At 38.1% G+C, this 16,250-nt stretch overlaps 1 protein-coding gene across 2 annotated transcripts; it reads left to right on the forward strand.

Moving 5' to 3' along the window:
* Positions 1–12,350: 12,350 nt before the first annotated feature.
* On the forward strand, positions 12,351–14,661 carry LOC103705298 (cyclin-D5-3). Of its 2 annotated transcripts, none has more exons than XM_008788958.6 (5): positions 12,351–12,938; positions 13,033–13,125; positions 13,213–13,501; positions 13,622–13,755; positions 13,859–14,661. In XM_008788958.6, the coding sequence occupies exons 1-5, from the start codon at positions 12,666–12,668 to the stop codon at positions 14,060–14,062; spliced, it is 993 nt and encodes a 330-aa protein (XP_008787180.2). In that variant the 5' UTR covers positions 12,351–12,665; the 3' UTR covers positions 14,063–14,661. The 2 variants fall into 2 exon arrangements, with proteins under 2 accessions (XP_008787180.2, XP_008787181.2); XM_008788959.6 differs by having other exon boundaries at positions 12,358–12,938; positions 13,036–13,125.
* Positions 14,662–16,250: the final 1,589 nt, after the last annotated feature.

The raw sequence follows: 16,250 nt of genomic DNA on the forward strand, positions 1-16,250 counted from the left end.
GCTCTAGATGAAATGAAGTTAATTAATAGTAAATTGTACAATAGCCTAGAGTGACTATGGCTATCTGAACTGAAGGAGTTCCTGAACACTCGCGATACCACTATAACTCTTTTCAGTCGATTTTTGGCAACTCCACCAAAGCTGCACTTTGCTTGCTGAATCCTCAATCTTGTCACTGGGAAGTAAAGCCATTTGCATTCTTTGCAAGCACCACTTCTGACAAACATAGGAAGTTCGACCGCCGGGAATCGCCTTTAGAGGTTAAATCAGCCATCTTAAAATATCTAAATGCCAAGCAATCCAAATGGCTACCAATCTTAAAATAAGCCATCTTAATAAAATTTCTAAATGCCTGGCAATCTTAAAATCAGCTATGACATTTCTTTCCTGCTGGCAAATCCAAAACAAAGTAGCATCAGCAGTATTTATTTGGCACTGCTTGACAGAATACACTACAGAAAAACCAACCTATCCCGGCGCTTTTTGCGACCTTTAACGATGCTTATAAGCGTCGGCTAAAGTCCCACCGACACCACGCGAAGCGTCGTCAAAGCATCGGCGATACCGGAATAGCAAAACTTTTTACCGACGCAAGACGAAAGCGTCGGCGAAAATTGGGATTTGCCGACGCTTATAAAGCATTGGCGATAACCCAACGGACAAATTCCTCACGGCTGTCCTCATGATTTTTCCCGACGCTTTAAAGCATCGACAATTGCTGACGCTAAAAAGCGTCAGGAAATCCCGATTTCGCCGACGCTAATGTAAGCATTTAAAGCGTCGGTATAGGCATGCCAGAGCTGTGCCACGACGTCTTTTACCGATGCTTAAAAGCGTCAGGAATTGTATTTTTTTAAAAAATAAAAATACGAATAAGCGTCGTCTTAATTAGCCCAAGTCTACGACGACGCTAATAAGCGTTGAATATTGCCAACGCTTTTAAAATGCGTCAGCTATTTCTGACGCTATACGGAAAATTGCTGGCGCTTGTAAAAAGCGTCGACAAAAAAGCGTCGCTAAAACCCTTTTTTCCTGTAGTGATACTTTGGCGCTTCTTTACGTAAGAAAACATGTTGTTTATTGGTTTCGCAATGCCTCTTGCCATATAAATTCAAGAATTTAGAGGTTACGAACTATAAGAACTTCTGCCTTGCCTATTATCATCAGGTCCTTGGATCTCAAGTCTTGGCATTCAGAATATCGTTTAGAATTTAGGTACATGCCATATCAACCTTTGCAGTAAATGTCATAATTGTTCACAAAGAAAAATATAAAACTCATTTATAAAGCAAAGATGAGAAGCAGCATTGACACACCATGCTTGATGCCAGAAAGCAATAACCTAGATTACTCATCTGATCAGTTGAACACACTCTACAATCAGCTACACATTGTTCTTCTCATAGAGATGAGTTCTGAAGGGGGCGCAATTTGAGTATAACCGAGGTTTGTAATTTCATCAAACACTCCCCGCTTCTGATTGTGATCCAACTTGGGCAATCTCAATGACACGATCAATGAGCGGGGTGCCCCTTCTCCTGAGATTCCACGGCCGGTGATGGATGAGGCCGTCGATGGAAGGGACGGGATGCTGCGGTGGGCCGGTGTCGGCGGAGGAAGCCATGGATGTTTCAATAATAATTCTATTCTAGCTACGTGACAACCATTTCCAAAACTGTTATCAACCAAGCCAACTCTAGATCTAGGGATGCATGTTGGGCCAGGCCAGTCCAGATCTCCAATTATGGGTTTGGGTTGAGCTTATGCATAAATTTTGTGGATAATCAATGTACATACTATATTGTAGGCCCGGCCCGTCCCGGCCCAGCATGAAGTTTATATAGTGTGTACCATGCCCTTGCTGGCACCAGGTGCATAATATACAGCACCAAATTTTAACATATAATCTAAAGAAGGGTTAGTCATAATTCTAGGAATTATTCTTTCATGCTAGCACTTAAAGTAAATCAATCGTCTGATCTTTTTATATTATTATTTAATTTTGAAAGAACAAATGTTCGACAAAAGAGAGTTCCATTCTGATTCATTATCCAAATTCCAAAATTCCAATGCTTCTCAACTCCTAAATGGAGGCATAAGTTCCTTTGCAGCACTTTCAGCTATGCTTGAGTGCTTCACTTAATCACAAAAGATAAAAAAAAGGGTTAAGTGAGGAGCGAAAAAATTGTTAGATGGATCATATCCATCGTGGATCTAGAATGAGGGGAAACCGATGATTTCATCCTAGATCTATGGTAAATCTGGTCCACCAAATAATTTTTCTTCGAGCGAGGCTCTTAGATTATGTAGTAGAGATTAGGAGAGTGTTATGTTGGGAATATGATCAATAGAGTGGAGATATTTGTGGAAGTATAGAGTTTGCAATGTTGTTGTGCACTTGTATGGAACAAGTGATGGATGACAAGGCCACCAAGAGTCTAGGAGAAGAAGGGAAAGATGATTGGAAGCAAGTGACTCTGAAAGGAGTTCAAGCTTACCCATTAAAACTTTTGATGATTTATGCTAACAGAATGAAAAGTTGCAGAACCATTTTGAAAAGATACTGAGAGGCTTTTGCATCAAGGTAGTGGGTTTATCACCAAAAGCTGACTCCACTAACACTTTTTGGCCTAAAGGACATGCTCCTTTCTTAATAGGGATACCAATGACTTAGTCCATCTAAATGTAGCACTCTGGTGGCTGGTTTTGTGATAGCTATGAGTCCGCTTCACCCTCTCTTCGTCATCTCTTTTTGTTTTTAATTTTCTTGAATATAGTCATGCTAGAACGGTATGATCTCTTTATTCTCCATTCTGTTGAATGAAACAGTACTGATACTTGTGTTGAAGAGACCTGCAACTCACTTTCCCAAGGTGTGGAAAGGGCCCCATGTCATGACAACCCATAGACTTTGGTACATGAAATCTTCCATGGGGTGGTGTGGTAACTGTGGAAATAAAGGGGCAGGGCCTTTGAGACATTGTTTCTTCTTTTACTAACATTCAAGGAGGGTGATGCATGCTTAGGAAACTAAGGAAAAAGAACTGAGTGGCCTTGGGTCTGACATTTTCCACATGGTTTGGCAAATGGCCAGGGACCTGCCTCTTCCTTTTCCACCAAGCATGTTTAATGCTGGAATTGAATTTGGATGCCTGGTTGGGTCTCTTTCTTTCTTTAGAGGGTATCTGATTCCAAAGCTGTCAAAAGACTAGTGGTTGCTAGCCCATGATTAAGATAAAACTGGGTCAATGGGGCCATGACCTTTAGCTCTAGTTTCAAGGAAACCCAACACTATGACAATGGTTTTTGGATAAGCCCTGGCCCATTAGCCTTTGGATTAGGGGACCCTCAGCTAATTGGCTGCATCAGAGAACCACTTTGATATAACATATTACAACCTAACGCTATGTGTGGGGTACAAGTGGTTCAATTTTCCAAAGTTTCCGTAGTGGCCTTCTTGACTCACTGCCGTATATTAGTTCGGGTAGGGACGTTCCAACTTCAAAGTACCACTTCAATATAACATGAAGGTCCTTTATATCAAATATTTGGCCCTTTTGATGGCTCTTGTACTTTAAGGTTCTTTTTAGCCTTTTTTTTTTCCAGTGATGAACATTAGTTCAAGTATTCTTTTAAATTAATATATCAAAGTATGTTCAGTTTACGTTGGTTGATAAAGATTTTTGAAGTTAGATTAATATTCTAGCATGTGACTATCTAAAGAGGAAGAATTGTTTGATAAATGGACTTGATCTTGTCGCTTGATGAGATGTAACATGAGAGGTGAACATGCTTAATTGGTTCAAGGGGGAAAGTTAATTAAGCATAGTTCTCTATTGGTTAGTCACATCAATTCATTAAATATTTTTTTTAATAGTCACGACCATCTTTATTGAGGGATATTTGGAGACTCAAATGGAGTATCGCTTCATGGGCAGTTAAATGTGTTTTTAGAGAGGCTAATGGAATGGCTGATTGGATACCTTCCTTCTCTATATTACTTGGTTACCTCCGAAAATATTTTGATGGCTAATGCAACTGATTGTAGGGGCTCTGTAAAGTCGCCAGGTTAATAACAACAACAAAAAAAAGAAAAAAACCCTAACCATCATTCCTCTAATCGAACTACCATCTCCCTTCACTTTCTTTTGAGGAAAACAATATATCTTCACTTAATTACATGCAAAGTTTACCCATCAAATATACATTTGGAAAATTATAAATTTATATAGTTGATTTACTACCTCACAAATTTCTTTGTTTGGGAAGGTATTCTTCTTCGCTTTTGCTAAACAAACAATAAAGGGTAAAATAAAGGCATCTATTCTTAGGACTTGGAATTATAGAAACTCTAATTATATATAATCAAGCAAGATTCTAATGGATGCTTCTAACCATCCTTAGATTTGACTATACTTAAGCTTCAATATTTTTTTTGAGGGAAATTAAGCATTAATAATTATATGTGAACCACCACTTACGCAGCTGAAAGCTCTAACAAACCATGACCAGTTCCCAGGTTTTGTTTGCATGTACTTTATGATTAAATGAATCATTTTGAGTCATTGTCTTGCATTTAGGATCACACTCAGAGAGAGAAATTCAAGACTTAATGTGATGCAACCATGCCTATAATTCCATTTAAGTCAGTCTCATCTAAAGAGGCCAAAGAGGGTTTTGAATGAAAGCAGCTCAGAAACATTATCTTTTATTGTCCACATACATATAGTTTCTGAAGATATTCAAATCATCTTCTTCTTTACTTGAATCTTATCTCTATTTTCATCAACAACTTGAGAATCGCTTTGTGCAAAGGATAATGACTGATCCATAGATGTGGATGGCGAGAAAAATAATTGCAGGCTAAAGTCAAAGATCTAGATATTTTTCTTATGCCGGTGGAAGGTCAGTTCTGTCAAGGTCCTTACGATTAGAAAACAGTAATGGATAATGGAATCAACCTTTGGAGAAAAACTTGCTTCTCTCCATATACCCAGGAAACTTTTGTCTGTTCTTCTGGTATATCCATCACAATAACAAACAAATGATATGGCTTACAATTGCTTTATTGTGTAGCTCGAACATCTTTTTCATGGACGCCAATCAACAAAACTGCATACAAATCACATAGGACACGTCTCATTCATTGATGCAATAACCTATACAAGTAATGAAGACATGAATGGGGTTGCAACTTGCTTTCCCATTCTTTAATTTTATAATAAACTGTAACATGTTGCCACAAAATCTCAGACCGAAGTAGGAGCACAGCTCGGCTAACCCTGAGGTCGGCAGAAACCGAGCTGCACGGGGCATCCATGGTGCAGGGGAGTGGATCTCCTTCATAAATGGCCTGCAAGAAGTCTCTTGCTGGAGAGTTTCCAAGAGGAGATCCTCCGATGCCTAAGTCAGAATGAAGAGGCAACGGTATAGAAGTAAGATATTTCAACAGAGTAGTGTTCTCTTGGTGAACATAACATACCTGAGGTCTTTCGGACCGCTCCTTTATATAAGGCAGTTCATTTTTTCGTTACTTGAATTAATACGACATGCGTTAATGGCTAGCCGTACGTTTATGACGTGGGTATCATTCTATATGGAAGGCGTATGACACTGATTGCATGCCGACTGTAGCACTGCCGAATCCACCAGTGGCCCGGGCTATCAATTCTTGTCAGCATGTGCCGGTTGGCTCCTCGGCTGACCGGCTCCTCGGTTGGGGCCGAAGTCACTCACCTTGGTTTATACCGAGGTTAAGGAGGTCGGTCTGATCCGAGGTCGAGATATCTAATATTTTCTTCATCATAATTTATTCTGTTTTTAGATTATAACATAATCTATATTGTCTCCACCATCAAAATTTCAAACTGCTCAGATTTAGACAATATCCAAGTGTTTGCCTCGTTCGCTTCTATTAAAAGTAAGTATAACTATTTTAAATCTTCAAAGCCATTAAAACACCAGCATCAACAAATTCAGAGGAAGAGTTGATCAAACCCCAGTATTATATTCCCTTTGGATTCAAGGCTCCATTTAGTTAGAACCTGCAGCAGAAGCAAGTGGTAAAAGCAATCATATGAAGTCAATAGTCCAAGTAAAAAAATAAAGGCGAGTAGTAATGAAAGAATCGAGATGGGAAATCTCCGAAGGGCTATGCCTAGGCCTTGAATTAATGCACCCAATAATTCAACAAGACAAGGCTACAAGATCGCAGTGATGACAACTTGGATTGGTTTTGGATCTTGTGTAGGTCTTGGATTTTGGAATTACCAATGCATCTCTCACGCCTCTGAATCAATGCTTTCCTTAGATTCTTATCAGTCTGGTCTTCGTAGGTAAATGCCATCAACATAGAGACAACCCATCAAAGGCTATACACAAGCTCTATTCCATATATCTCTCACAATATTTTATAATTAGATTGGATGTCATGGGATGTCGTGGCATCCAAAAATAGATGTTGGGGGCCATAACACATATAATTTAATTAGGATTCATACCCTTCCCTTAAATCCGGACCAACTTGGGATTCACGAGATTAATGAGAGGTTATTATAAAACTGAGGAAGCGTACCTGCAAGAACGGGCAGTCGCCTGAACAATCGCTGGTTGGTCCATTTGGTTACTGAATTGCAGCCTTGCAAGCCACATATTAAAATTGGTCATGTGACTGCATCAATAGATAAAATTCTAGAGTCCTATTTGATCAAGACAAATCTTCTCACTTACCAAATGCCTATCTTGCATGAATAAGTGTGTAGTTTAGGAGGATAACCATGGGAGAGAAATAAAAATGAAAATGCTTTGGGGTAGCAACTCAATACTCCACTATAATATATGTAGCATGGGTGATTTTTTGTATGTAGCATTACTCAAATGAATGACACATAAGAGGTAAAAAAATATTTATATAATTCTAGGAAATCTACAACCTTAAAAATATAAATAAATATAAAAATTTTCAAATTTTCTTATCGCAATATAGGAAAGCAACAACATAGAAATAGCAACCGTAAGAACTCTGAACAAAATCAACCAAGTGATATCAGTGATGACAACCCTATGGTCCTTCCATGTATCCTTGTGATGTCAGGAAAATATGTGAAGATTTTAAAACAGTTAATGAACTATTAAAGATTTCTGCAATACCATACGACATGTCATTAGAATCTGATGGATGAAAAATAATATCATTAAGTAGAAATATTTTAATATAAGGAAAACTATGCGACGGTAGTTTTTGCCATCATCTTGAGCACTAACTTATGTTTCTGAAATACATGCAATGTATTACTTAGAGAGGATTTCTAAAATTTAGGTTTTCGTAATCATAGTACCTTAATTTCAGATTCAGAAATTATGATTTTACCATCACTGTATCTGCAAGGATTTTTGTGCACCTGTGTGTGATAGAGAATACATAATCTTTATATGAATAGTGTTTTGGTTGTATATCGAATTTTACACAGGCGCACAAGCACGCATGTACACACGTATATACATATAGTATATATTGAGAACGAGAATGAGAGGAAACTCAACGGAGCTTTGGTGAGGGCAATATTCAAAGCCAAGTCAATGGTATCAATAATCAGTGACTTTATCAATTAAGTCAATATGTATTGGATTCAATATATCATTGCTCACTTAACAGCTTTCTGCAGTTTAATACAGCAAGAGAGATATTTAGGCCTGGCTACACAAATATAGCCACTGACTTTGGTGTAATTGCGAGTAGCAAGGGAAAGAGAGAACATGAAAAATGATAAAATCTTATAACCCCAATTTTTGTCCAATGTAATAAGAGATCTTAGTAAGAAGAATGGAAGATATACATAAATGGATGTATTTATATATATTTAGTTGGTAGCATGGCCTCGCGTCCTAATTAAATCTGATAGCAAGAATATTTTTACTTAAAACTAATGCACCTATTTTAGAAGCCTCCCAAAAATTGGAACCTTCACCAACTTGCTCAACACTTCCTTGCTCCAAATGCTATTGAGGTATCCACTTCTTTGCTTGCACACCTGCACAAGCTCTTAATTCCTATTGCTGCAGCCAAGCCCTAAACTATGCTTTGATGTGTAGGATCAGGATAATATCTTGCATGGTTCGGAAGGACCCAACTAGAAATATATGGACTTAATTGAGACATAAAAGTGAGATCTAATAATTTTGCAATAAATTATACCTATTGTGTGAGGACTCGTACGTGCGTGTGTTTAATCTCACATCGGTTATTCGCTGGATAGATCTTGGATACTTATACAGGATTAAAAAATCCAAATAATACATTCCGGCTAGTCATTTTGGGTAAGGTCTTGGGTTGTTACAAATGGTATTAGAGCGGATCGACCCATAACTTATGTGAATTAGGGGACACTGCAGCACGGATCTATTAGAGCCGACAACGGATCAATCGTAGTATTTGTGATTAGATTTAAATGGATTTGAACCCTTAGCCTGACAAGGACGTCAAATCTTGAATGGGGAGAGTATGTGAGGACTCGTGCGAATGTGTGTTTAGTTCCACATTGGTTATTCGCTGGGTAGATCTTGGGTACTTATATAGGATCAAGAAACCCAAATAATACCTTTCGATTAGCTATTTTAGGTGAGATCCTGGGTTGTTACATATTGGAAGTTCATCAAAGTAGCGGTTGTCGCATCAATTAGATTTTGATTCCCCTGAATGACTATTGCACATCTTGATTATATTGTTTAGTCAACTATGAGACTGTGCACCTTTCTTAAAAAGCTATAGGATGATGTAATTTGCTACCATTGTGTAACATGTTGAAGCATCCAAGCACCCATAAAGTATGGAACCAAAAAAAGCCATCTTCAATCATATTAGATCAATGTCACATCTTGAATTAAATGATGAAAGCAGCTTTTCATGTAGAAAGGAGTAATAGTTATGAACTCCAACAGTAACTCAAGTATGGGTATTGGCATATTGTCGCATTGGTGGACTTATGCTCCAACTTATCTATAGGAGAAAAAAAGCTTCATCCCTTCCAAAATTTAAGAAAAATCCTAAAAAAAATTATAAAAAAAATCAAGCATACCATGGCATCAATTTCAAACTAACTGGATTCTTTTTAACAGTTTATTCCCTATTAAAAAATTAGTTTTCCATATTATGAAATTCTTAATAGTTTCCTTTCTAAGCTATTTTCTCTCCATGTTTGAAACTATTATGATTTAAATTTTTGTTTTTCTCCTTATTAGTCTTTGTGTCCCACCGTTCCATTGCAGGAGAAAATGGTTCCTAAATTAATGAACGAGCTCGTTGGGTGCCCAAGCCACATGCATGGGATGGAAATCCGACCTCCATTGGTGTCTATCTCAACTCTTAACCTTCAATTTTAGGCTTACTACTCCTTTAATTCCTGAGGGTTGTTGACATTGGATCATAATTCATGCACCTAAAAATAAAGTCTCATAGTATGGGATTTTCCAGCTTTGCTTGATCCCCATGTAATTTTTACCATAACTTGTCTTCCTTTCATGATTGCTCTAAGTCTGCTAACTTTCAAACTCCCTATGAATATAATTGGTTATATATGGAAAGATAAAAGAGAGATTTGGATGGCTGTGAGGGCTTCTTTCAAAAAGATAAGGGAGATGAGAAAATCAGGGATCTTCAACAATGCCATGTAGTGAAGCTTGGTAGGCCGTCGCCATGAAAATCCTCGACTGGAAGTGCATCCAATTCCTCAAGATCAACAGATATTGATTTTATTACTATTAGAGGCCTTTTTTTGGAAGAAACTTTTCTTTCATTTTAGTTTCTATTCTCAAGATTCTCCTCAAAGTTCAATTGTGAGGAGAGAGAGATGTTGACATGGAGAAAGAAATGAAGGGAGAGCATCGAATTGGAGTTTGTGATTTGGAGGATCCTTGTTTTTGATAGCTAGTGATTGGAGAGATTTGGATTATCTGTTGGTACATGTTCCTTAAGTCTTTATAATTTTTAGGGTAAATTAAGCTTTTGGTCCCCCAAATTTAGATCGAAAATATATCCCTAAATTTCAAAAAGCTCAAATTTTATCCCTATTTTTTTCAACTATTTTAATACGGTTCTTCTCTCACTAGACGTCCCCATTGAAATTTTCTAGTGATTACGTAGCCAATTATATAGCTAAAACCATTTAGATAAGTGGTTACATAGATGATTGGTGATGATATGATATAATAGATAAAAAAATTTATTTTAATGACGCGTCATATAGGTGATGATGTAGTATATAGGTGATAATGTAGCACATAGGTGATAATGTGACACGTGTTTGTGAAATTTTCTGCCTAAAAGTATCCAATTATCAAACACCACATCATCTCCCATATACTATAAATTATGTTTTTGGTCCTCTGAGTTTCATAGATATTCTTACATGGGTGATGACGTAACACTCGGCGACTAGATACTTTTGGATAGAAAATTTCATAATATATACCATATCATCACCTATATGTCATGTCATCACTTATATGCCACATCATCAAAATAAAAATTTTCATTGTTTCTGCTGCATCATCACCTATTAATCACATATCTAAGCAATTTCCGCTATATAATCGACCATGTAATTATCAGTTAATGCCAACAAAGATTTTTGAAGAGAGAAAGTGGCTAAAATCAGAGGAAAGAACCATATTAAAATAGTTAAGAAAAAATAGAAACCAAATTTAGGCTTTTTGCAATTTAAAAATTTATAAAAAAATGGACCTAAATGTTGGAGGACCAAAAGTATAATTAGCCCTAATTTTTATTTTCTTCTCTTGCTTATTAATGAGACTGTATTGTTTCTAATATAAACCGATTATAATTTTTTTCTCACAAATCCTAAAAATTAGTTTGTATATCACATATTTCATAAAGTATACTATTTTTATATGATATTTAAATCATATTTTATTTTTAATCTTTTATATTATATATTTTTCCTCTTCTGTACCACAGGGGTATTTTGCTTGTATTCCATCAGTCAAATTGGAGCAAATATAAGATTTTATGAGCCTTGCTGGCACTCTTTTTTTACCTTTTTGAGTAAATTAATCATGAGGCCAAAATTTATCTATTAAATCGGGTTAACCCTCTTCTAGTTAGTTCAATGGGATGCTCAAAATATAACCTATCCCATGCATGCATCCACTACCTTAAGTACAATAGCAACAATTGAAGCAGCAGTAACAACAACAACAACAAAACAACAATAGCTATGCTCCTAAAAAGAAGGCAAACTATATTAAAGCACATTTTGAGCAAACAATGGGTACTCCTAAACTTCATCTTATTAAAGAAACATGAACTAAAGAAACATATTTGTGAGATCCTTTAAAAAAAAAAAAAACTTATCCTGGAACACACAAGAATCAAGCCTAGACATTAGCAGCCAGTCCCAAAACAAAACTAGACCCCTTCAAAATATTAGGTTTTGCAGGATCTAATAGAATGGGTAGACAAGAACTTGGGCTAGTCTTTTCTCCTTGTTGGCATCTGTTGGTGAATTAGATACCAGCAAACAGTGCCAGGTAGCAATTAGCTCCATAGCCCCTCAAAACAGCATTCTTCTTCTACAACCAAGTAAATCCAACTACATATGGACACCATATTGTTGTCCTTCATAGTGTTGCAAGCATGCCCAAGAACATGCTTGGACAATAAAAAGAAACATCCCCTTAATCTCTCCATTAAGCAATCAACTGTTCTTGTAAGTATGATACCAAAAAGAAACATGTTGCATGAAACCACGTATTAACACCCGATCGTTATCTCTCGATGAATCGTAACCAATTGTTGCCTTTCGAGTGCTGTACATCTACAGAACATCCCCATGGAGGTGTACATCCACTCTTTCGCATGATTTTGGTGATGTTAGATGGTTAATCTGGACTCAAAGCATCATCTTTGCCATTGGGTGTTTCTGTAAAAATTTTTAGTTTTCATGTCCATGCATTAGCATAAAGCACTAGAACACATCCCTAATATCCAAAAGGGAGATCAACATATGACTTCTTAGGTTCGAGTATAATTCGCCGTCACAACGATATCATGCTAATTTCCATCAAAAAAAATAATAATAATATCATGCTAATCTGAGTCTTCTGAAGAAAAAAAAAAAGATTAAATTCTCGAGCTAGGGTTAGCTAAGAACATTTTTTTTTTCTAAACATGTTGAAGCAATGAAGTTCAAGCATGAGTTACAGTACCGAGGTCTTCTCAATTTCATCACCAGCCATTCATATCAAATCCGATGGCTGCGATGGCCCAACAAGATCCGAAATTCCAGTGAGCCTAAGCATACTTATTACACTTAAAACCCACACTAATCTCTCCCAAGGAGCAGCTGGGGCCTTCCAAAGTAGCCCCTTCTCTCTCTCTCTCTCTCTCTCTCTCTCTCTCTCTCTCTCTAACCGCTGGAGCGAGAGAGCTACGCCCGAATCCACTCCCGTAGCCCTTCTCTATATTTTGGGGTGGCGGGGAGCAGCCTCCCGGATCCCTCCTCATCGTTTTTCCTCGATCCGGCGGTTAAGTTTCCCGGGGATTTAGACGGGGGTTAACCGCGGAAATGCGTTCTCCTTGCCTCGAATCGAAACGAACACACTTAAACCTCTCTGTTTAGATTCCAAGAACTCAGCACCAACGTACTCTAATGGGGGACTCCGATTGCTCCGTTTCGCTCTCCAACCTCATCTGCCAGGAGGATGGAACAAGTCTTCTCCTTGGCGATGATGGTGAAGAGGCAAGGAGCGATGTGGTAACGGTTTATAATGACGGCTGTATTCTCTCGGAAACGGAGGAGGATGACTACATCGAGATGCTGGTCTCCGAAGAAAGTGGCTGCTTTCATAGCAGAACCCATGATGAATCCTGTGAAGATTGGCTGAAATGCGCTCGCTCTGATGCCATCCGATGGATTCTTAAAGTTGGTATCTATCTGTTCGAATTTATTCACCCCTTCTATCCAGAATCTCTTATCTTCTAATTGCATCTGTTTCTTGCTGTCTTGGGCTTTGTAGCAGACTACGGTTTACTTTGGCTTCTGCTCGAAGACAGCCTACATGGCTGTGACTTATCTCGATCGGTTTCTTATCCGCCGAACGATTGATGATGTAATGATTTGTCTCAGTTTCTGATTCTTTGTGTTGCTTTGTGCGCTTTTAGTTCTGTTTAGTGAATGGTTTTGGTGGATTGATCAGAAGCGGAAGACTTGGGCAGTTCAATTACTGTCGGTGGCTTGTTTGTCCCTGGCGGCGAAGATGGAGGAATGCAAGGTGCCGGCGTTGTCGGAGTTCCGATTGGAAGAATATGATTTTAATAGCAATGCGATACAGAGGATGGAGTTTCTTGTTTTGAATACTTTGGAATGGAGGTTGAGTTCAGCGACTCCATTTGCATATTTAGGTTATTTCGCGTCCAAGTTACAAGAACAAAAATCGAATAATTTCATGGCAAAAGCCACTGGATTTGTTTTTGCAGCCACCAGAGGTTGGTCACCATCGATTTATTAAATTCAAACTCTGGGGGCTGCTCTGTTCTATTTTAGTTTATAGGTCAAAGACTAATATACTCTCTCTCTTGTCTCTCTTTTATTTTCAATGGACACAGTGATAAATTTAGTGGATTATCGCCCATCAGTCATAGCAGCAGCAGCAGTTCTAGCCGCATTTGATGAAAGATTAACCCAAAAGTTGGTGGAGTTTGAGATGAGAACAATCTCTCTATGTGGATCATTGCAAACCGTAAGTTTTGATATTTGCTTGAAATTTATGTTGATTTAATGTCTCCATGGGGACAGGAGAAAAAGGAAGTGATGAGTAAATGCATTATTATTATCCTCTGCAGGAGCATGTGTTATCCTGCTATAGACTGATGATTCAGGAGTCCCACAAGGAGGCGCTGAAACCATCAAGGAATTTATTTTCCTCGGATCTATCGGCAGCCAATTGTGTGGGCACCAACAGCTCCTCTGTTGATGCAAATGACACCACCTCTTTCACAGCGAGAAGCAGCAAGAGGAGAAGGTTAGAATCGCCGCATGCAGAGTAGAAATCAGAGACCCAGGCACTGGTTTTTAGTTTGACAGTCAATGGGGCATGATTTGATTCTCTAGTTAAGGCAGATTTGTAGTTTTGGATGATTGACTTAGCTCGAAGAAGGTTTGGCTTTGAGGTTCTGAGAACGTCTTTCCCACACAAGTTGGTGTAAAAAGAAGGGAAAGACAAGAAAAAGAAAGGCAAAAGTAACTGCTCGAAGTGAAAAAAAAAAAAAAAAGTCTGACTGAAGTTTAAAAAAAGCTAGGAGGAGATCAACCCCAACAGGCTACAGAGGAGTGGTTTTTGGTTCATAGTGTTGCAAGTAATCCTTTTGGTTTATAGCCCTTGTTATTCATTCATGAATACTTAAACAGTATTCATTGGAATTCCTTCTTTGTATTTGTTTCTCCCTAATGTGTGATGTGGTGAGACCCATGAGGCCAGTGGAGAGAGTCTTGTAAACTGTAGTCTACAATGAGAGAGAGCTGGTATGATCAGATGCACTTGGGATGCATGCTGGCCAGCTGGAAGTTTGTAAAAAGGTGGGTGAAACCGTGATTGGATTTGGTTGTGTCTTGGGAATGAGATGGTACTGTCTCTATTGTTTTGCTTTGTGTTGTGCCATTAATCAGAACCTAGCTTTGCTTGTGGTATCCAAGTAACTGTTCAGGAATGTGGATTGAAGTATTTGTCTCTTTTATGATTCATGGCATCCCTCATGATGTTTCAGCAAAAGATAATCTGTATCGAGATCAAATTTCTCCTTTTTTTTTTTAAACTCCCACACAAAGAGTAAAAGAACGATGGTGAAAGCCATACAAAGTTTCTGACAAAAAACGAAAGCAAAACATACAAAGCCTTACTGAAAAAAGAAAGCCATGCAAAAAGGACTCAACTTTATAGCATTACGAGATATAGATGCCTCTCTCCATGGCTAAAAAATAGTCCACTAGTACCACCCTTCAAAACATTGAACATATTATCCATATGATGATTGATTACTATTGGTTACTAGTTTACATCTTTTTTTATAAATAGTCCATCTAGGGTTTGGTCCGCTATCCTAGGGTGGCAATGCTTAACCCATCTAACTTGATTCAACTTACTGTAAGTCAGATTAGATTATCTATTCAATAAAGTGATCGAATCTGGATTTGAATTTTTGATTTGTTTAATAAACAAGTTAGGTCTAGATTGATAAATTTTTGACTTATCCTCTGCCTGATCCAACCCGATTGCCAACCCTAACTTAACCATCTCAGCCTTACCTTAGGTTTCATCGTACGAAAGCACTGGATGATGGGTGATGAAAAAAGCCGAAGGACGACTTCCGAGAATCTCCCACCTGCTGCCTAGTTTCTTTTTTATCTGAGGTTTATTGACCAGTACAGCATGTGGGTGTGCTGTTTTTTTTTTTTTACTTACTTCAATAAGGACACTGAATCTCTGTGAGTCTTCCATGCCTCAAAGTTCGTGTGGGTCCTTGTCCCTCACCACTGTCTGATCTTTGATCAGATAGCTGGGAATGAGATGGACTTGTTTAATCCCTATGGGATCCCTTTTTTCCATGCAGTCAAAAGCAAAACTCAAGACGTAAAATGGTTGGATTCAATGGAGTACCACCCTGGTAGTGAGTGGTACCTCTCTTGCTGGTTGGCTGGCTCTGGCACAGCAGCAGGGAAAAGAGATAATAAAAACAAGAAGAAGAAGAAGAAGAAGAAGAAGAAGAAGGAGAAGAAGAGGTGCCTAGCCTGTGGCAGCTGGAATTTATGCATGAAGCGTGCGGCTCTAAACAAAAGTCTACTTCAAATGCTGGCCTGCCCATCACTGCAGACCAAGGACAGTAAATAAACAACCGAATCTAACAAGGCTCAAAAGGAAAAAGTGTTACAATGCCTCACTTTTAGGGCTGTGGTGAATGATGAACTGTTGTTATATAATGATAATAATAATTCAGCAAAGCTGGAGATGTTATTGCATCATTGCTAAGATTGTTTGTGATGGTTGCTTGCTAATATATATAGGGGTTCTGAGTGCTATTCAAATAGTTAGCAATCTGGTGTTTCATGAGCGTGTCAAATATAATGAGATTGATCATCATTTCACTCAGCATCATTACATTGCTCGGGTGCTCTCTATGCCATCTATCTCTTCTATACACCAGTGTTCTGACGACTTCATCAATTGCACACCAAGCAAAG

Source organism: Phoenix dactylifera, chromosome 7 (genome assembly GCF_051530095.1).
Source record: "Phoenix dactylifera cultivar Ajwa chromosome 7, Ajwa_hap1_PhDact_Kaust_v1.1, whole genome shotgun sequence".
In the NCBI taxonomy this organism is placed as follows: domain Eukaryota; kingdom Viridiplantae; phylum Streptophyta; class Magnoliopsida; order Arecales; family Arecaceae; genus Phoenix; species Phoenix dactylifera.

Bases quoted from the DNA above. Each gene is read 5' to 3' on its own strand.
- LOC103705298 (XM_008788958.6), top strand. From the start codon at position 12,666: ATGGGGGACTCCGATTGCTCCGTTTCGCTCTCCAACCTCATCTGCCAG. The intron at 13,126-13,212 runs GTAATGATTTGT...TGGATTGATCAG, and splicing joins TCCGCCGAACGATTGATGAT to AAGCGGAAGACTTGGGCAGT. The intron at 13,756-13,858 runs GTAAGTTTTGAT...TATCCTCTGCAG, and splicing joins TATGTGGATCATTGCAAACC to GAGCATGTGTTATCCTGCTA.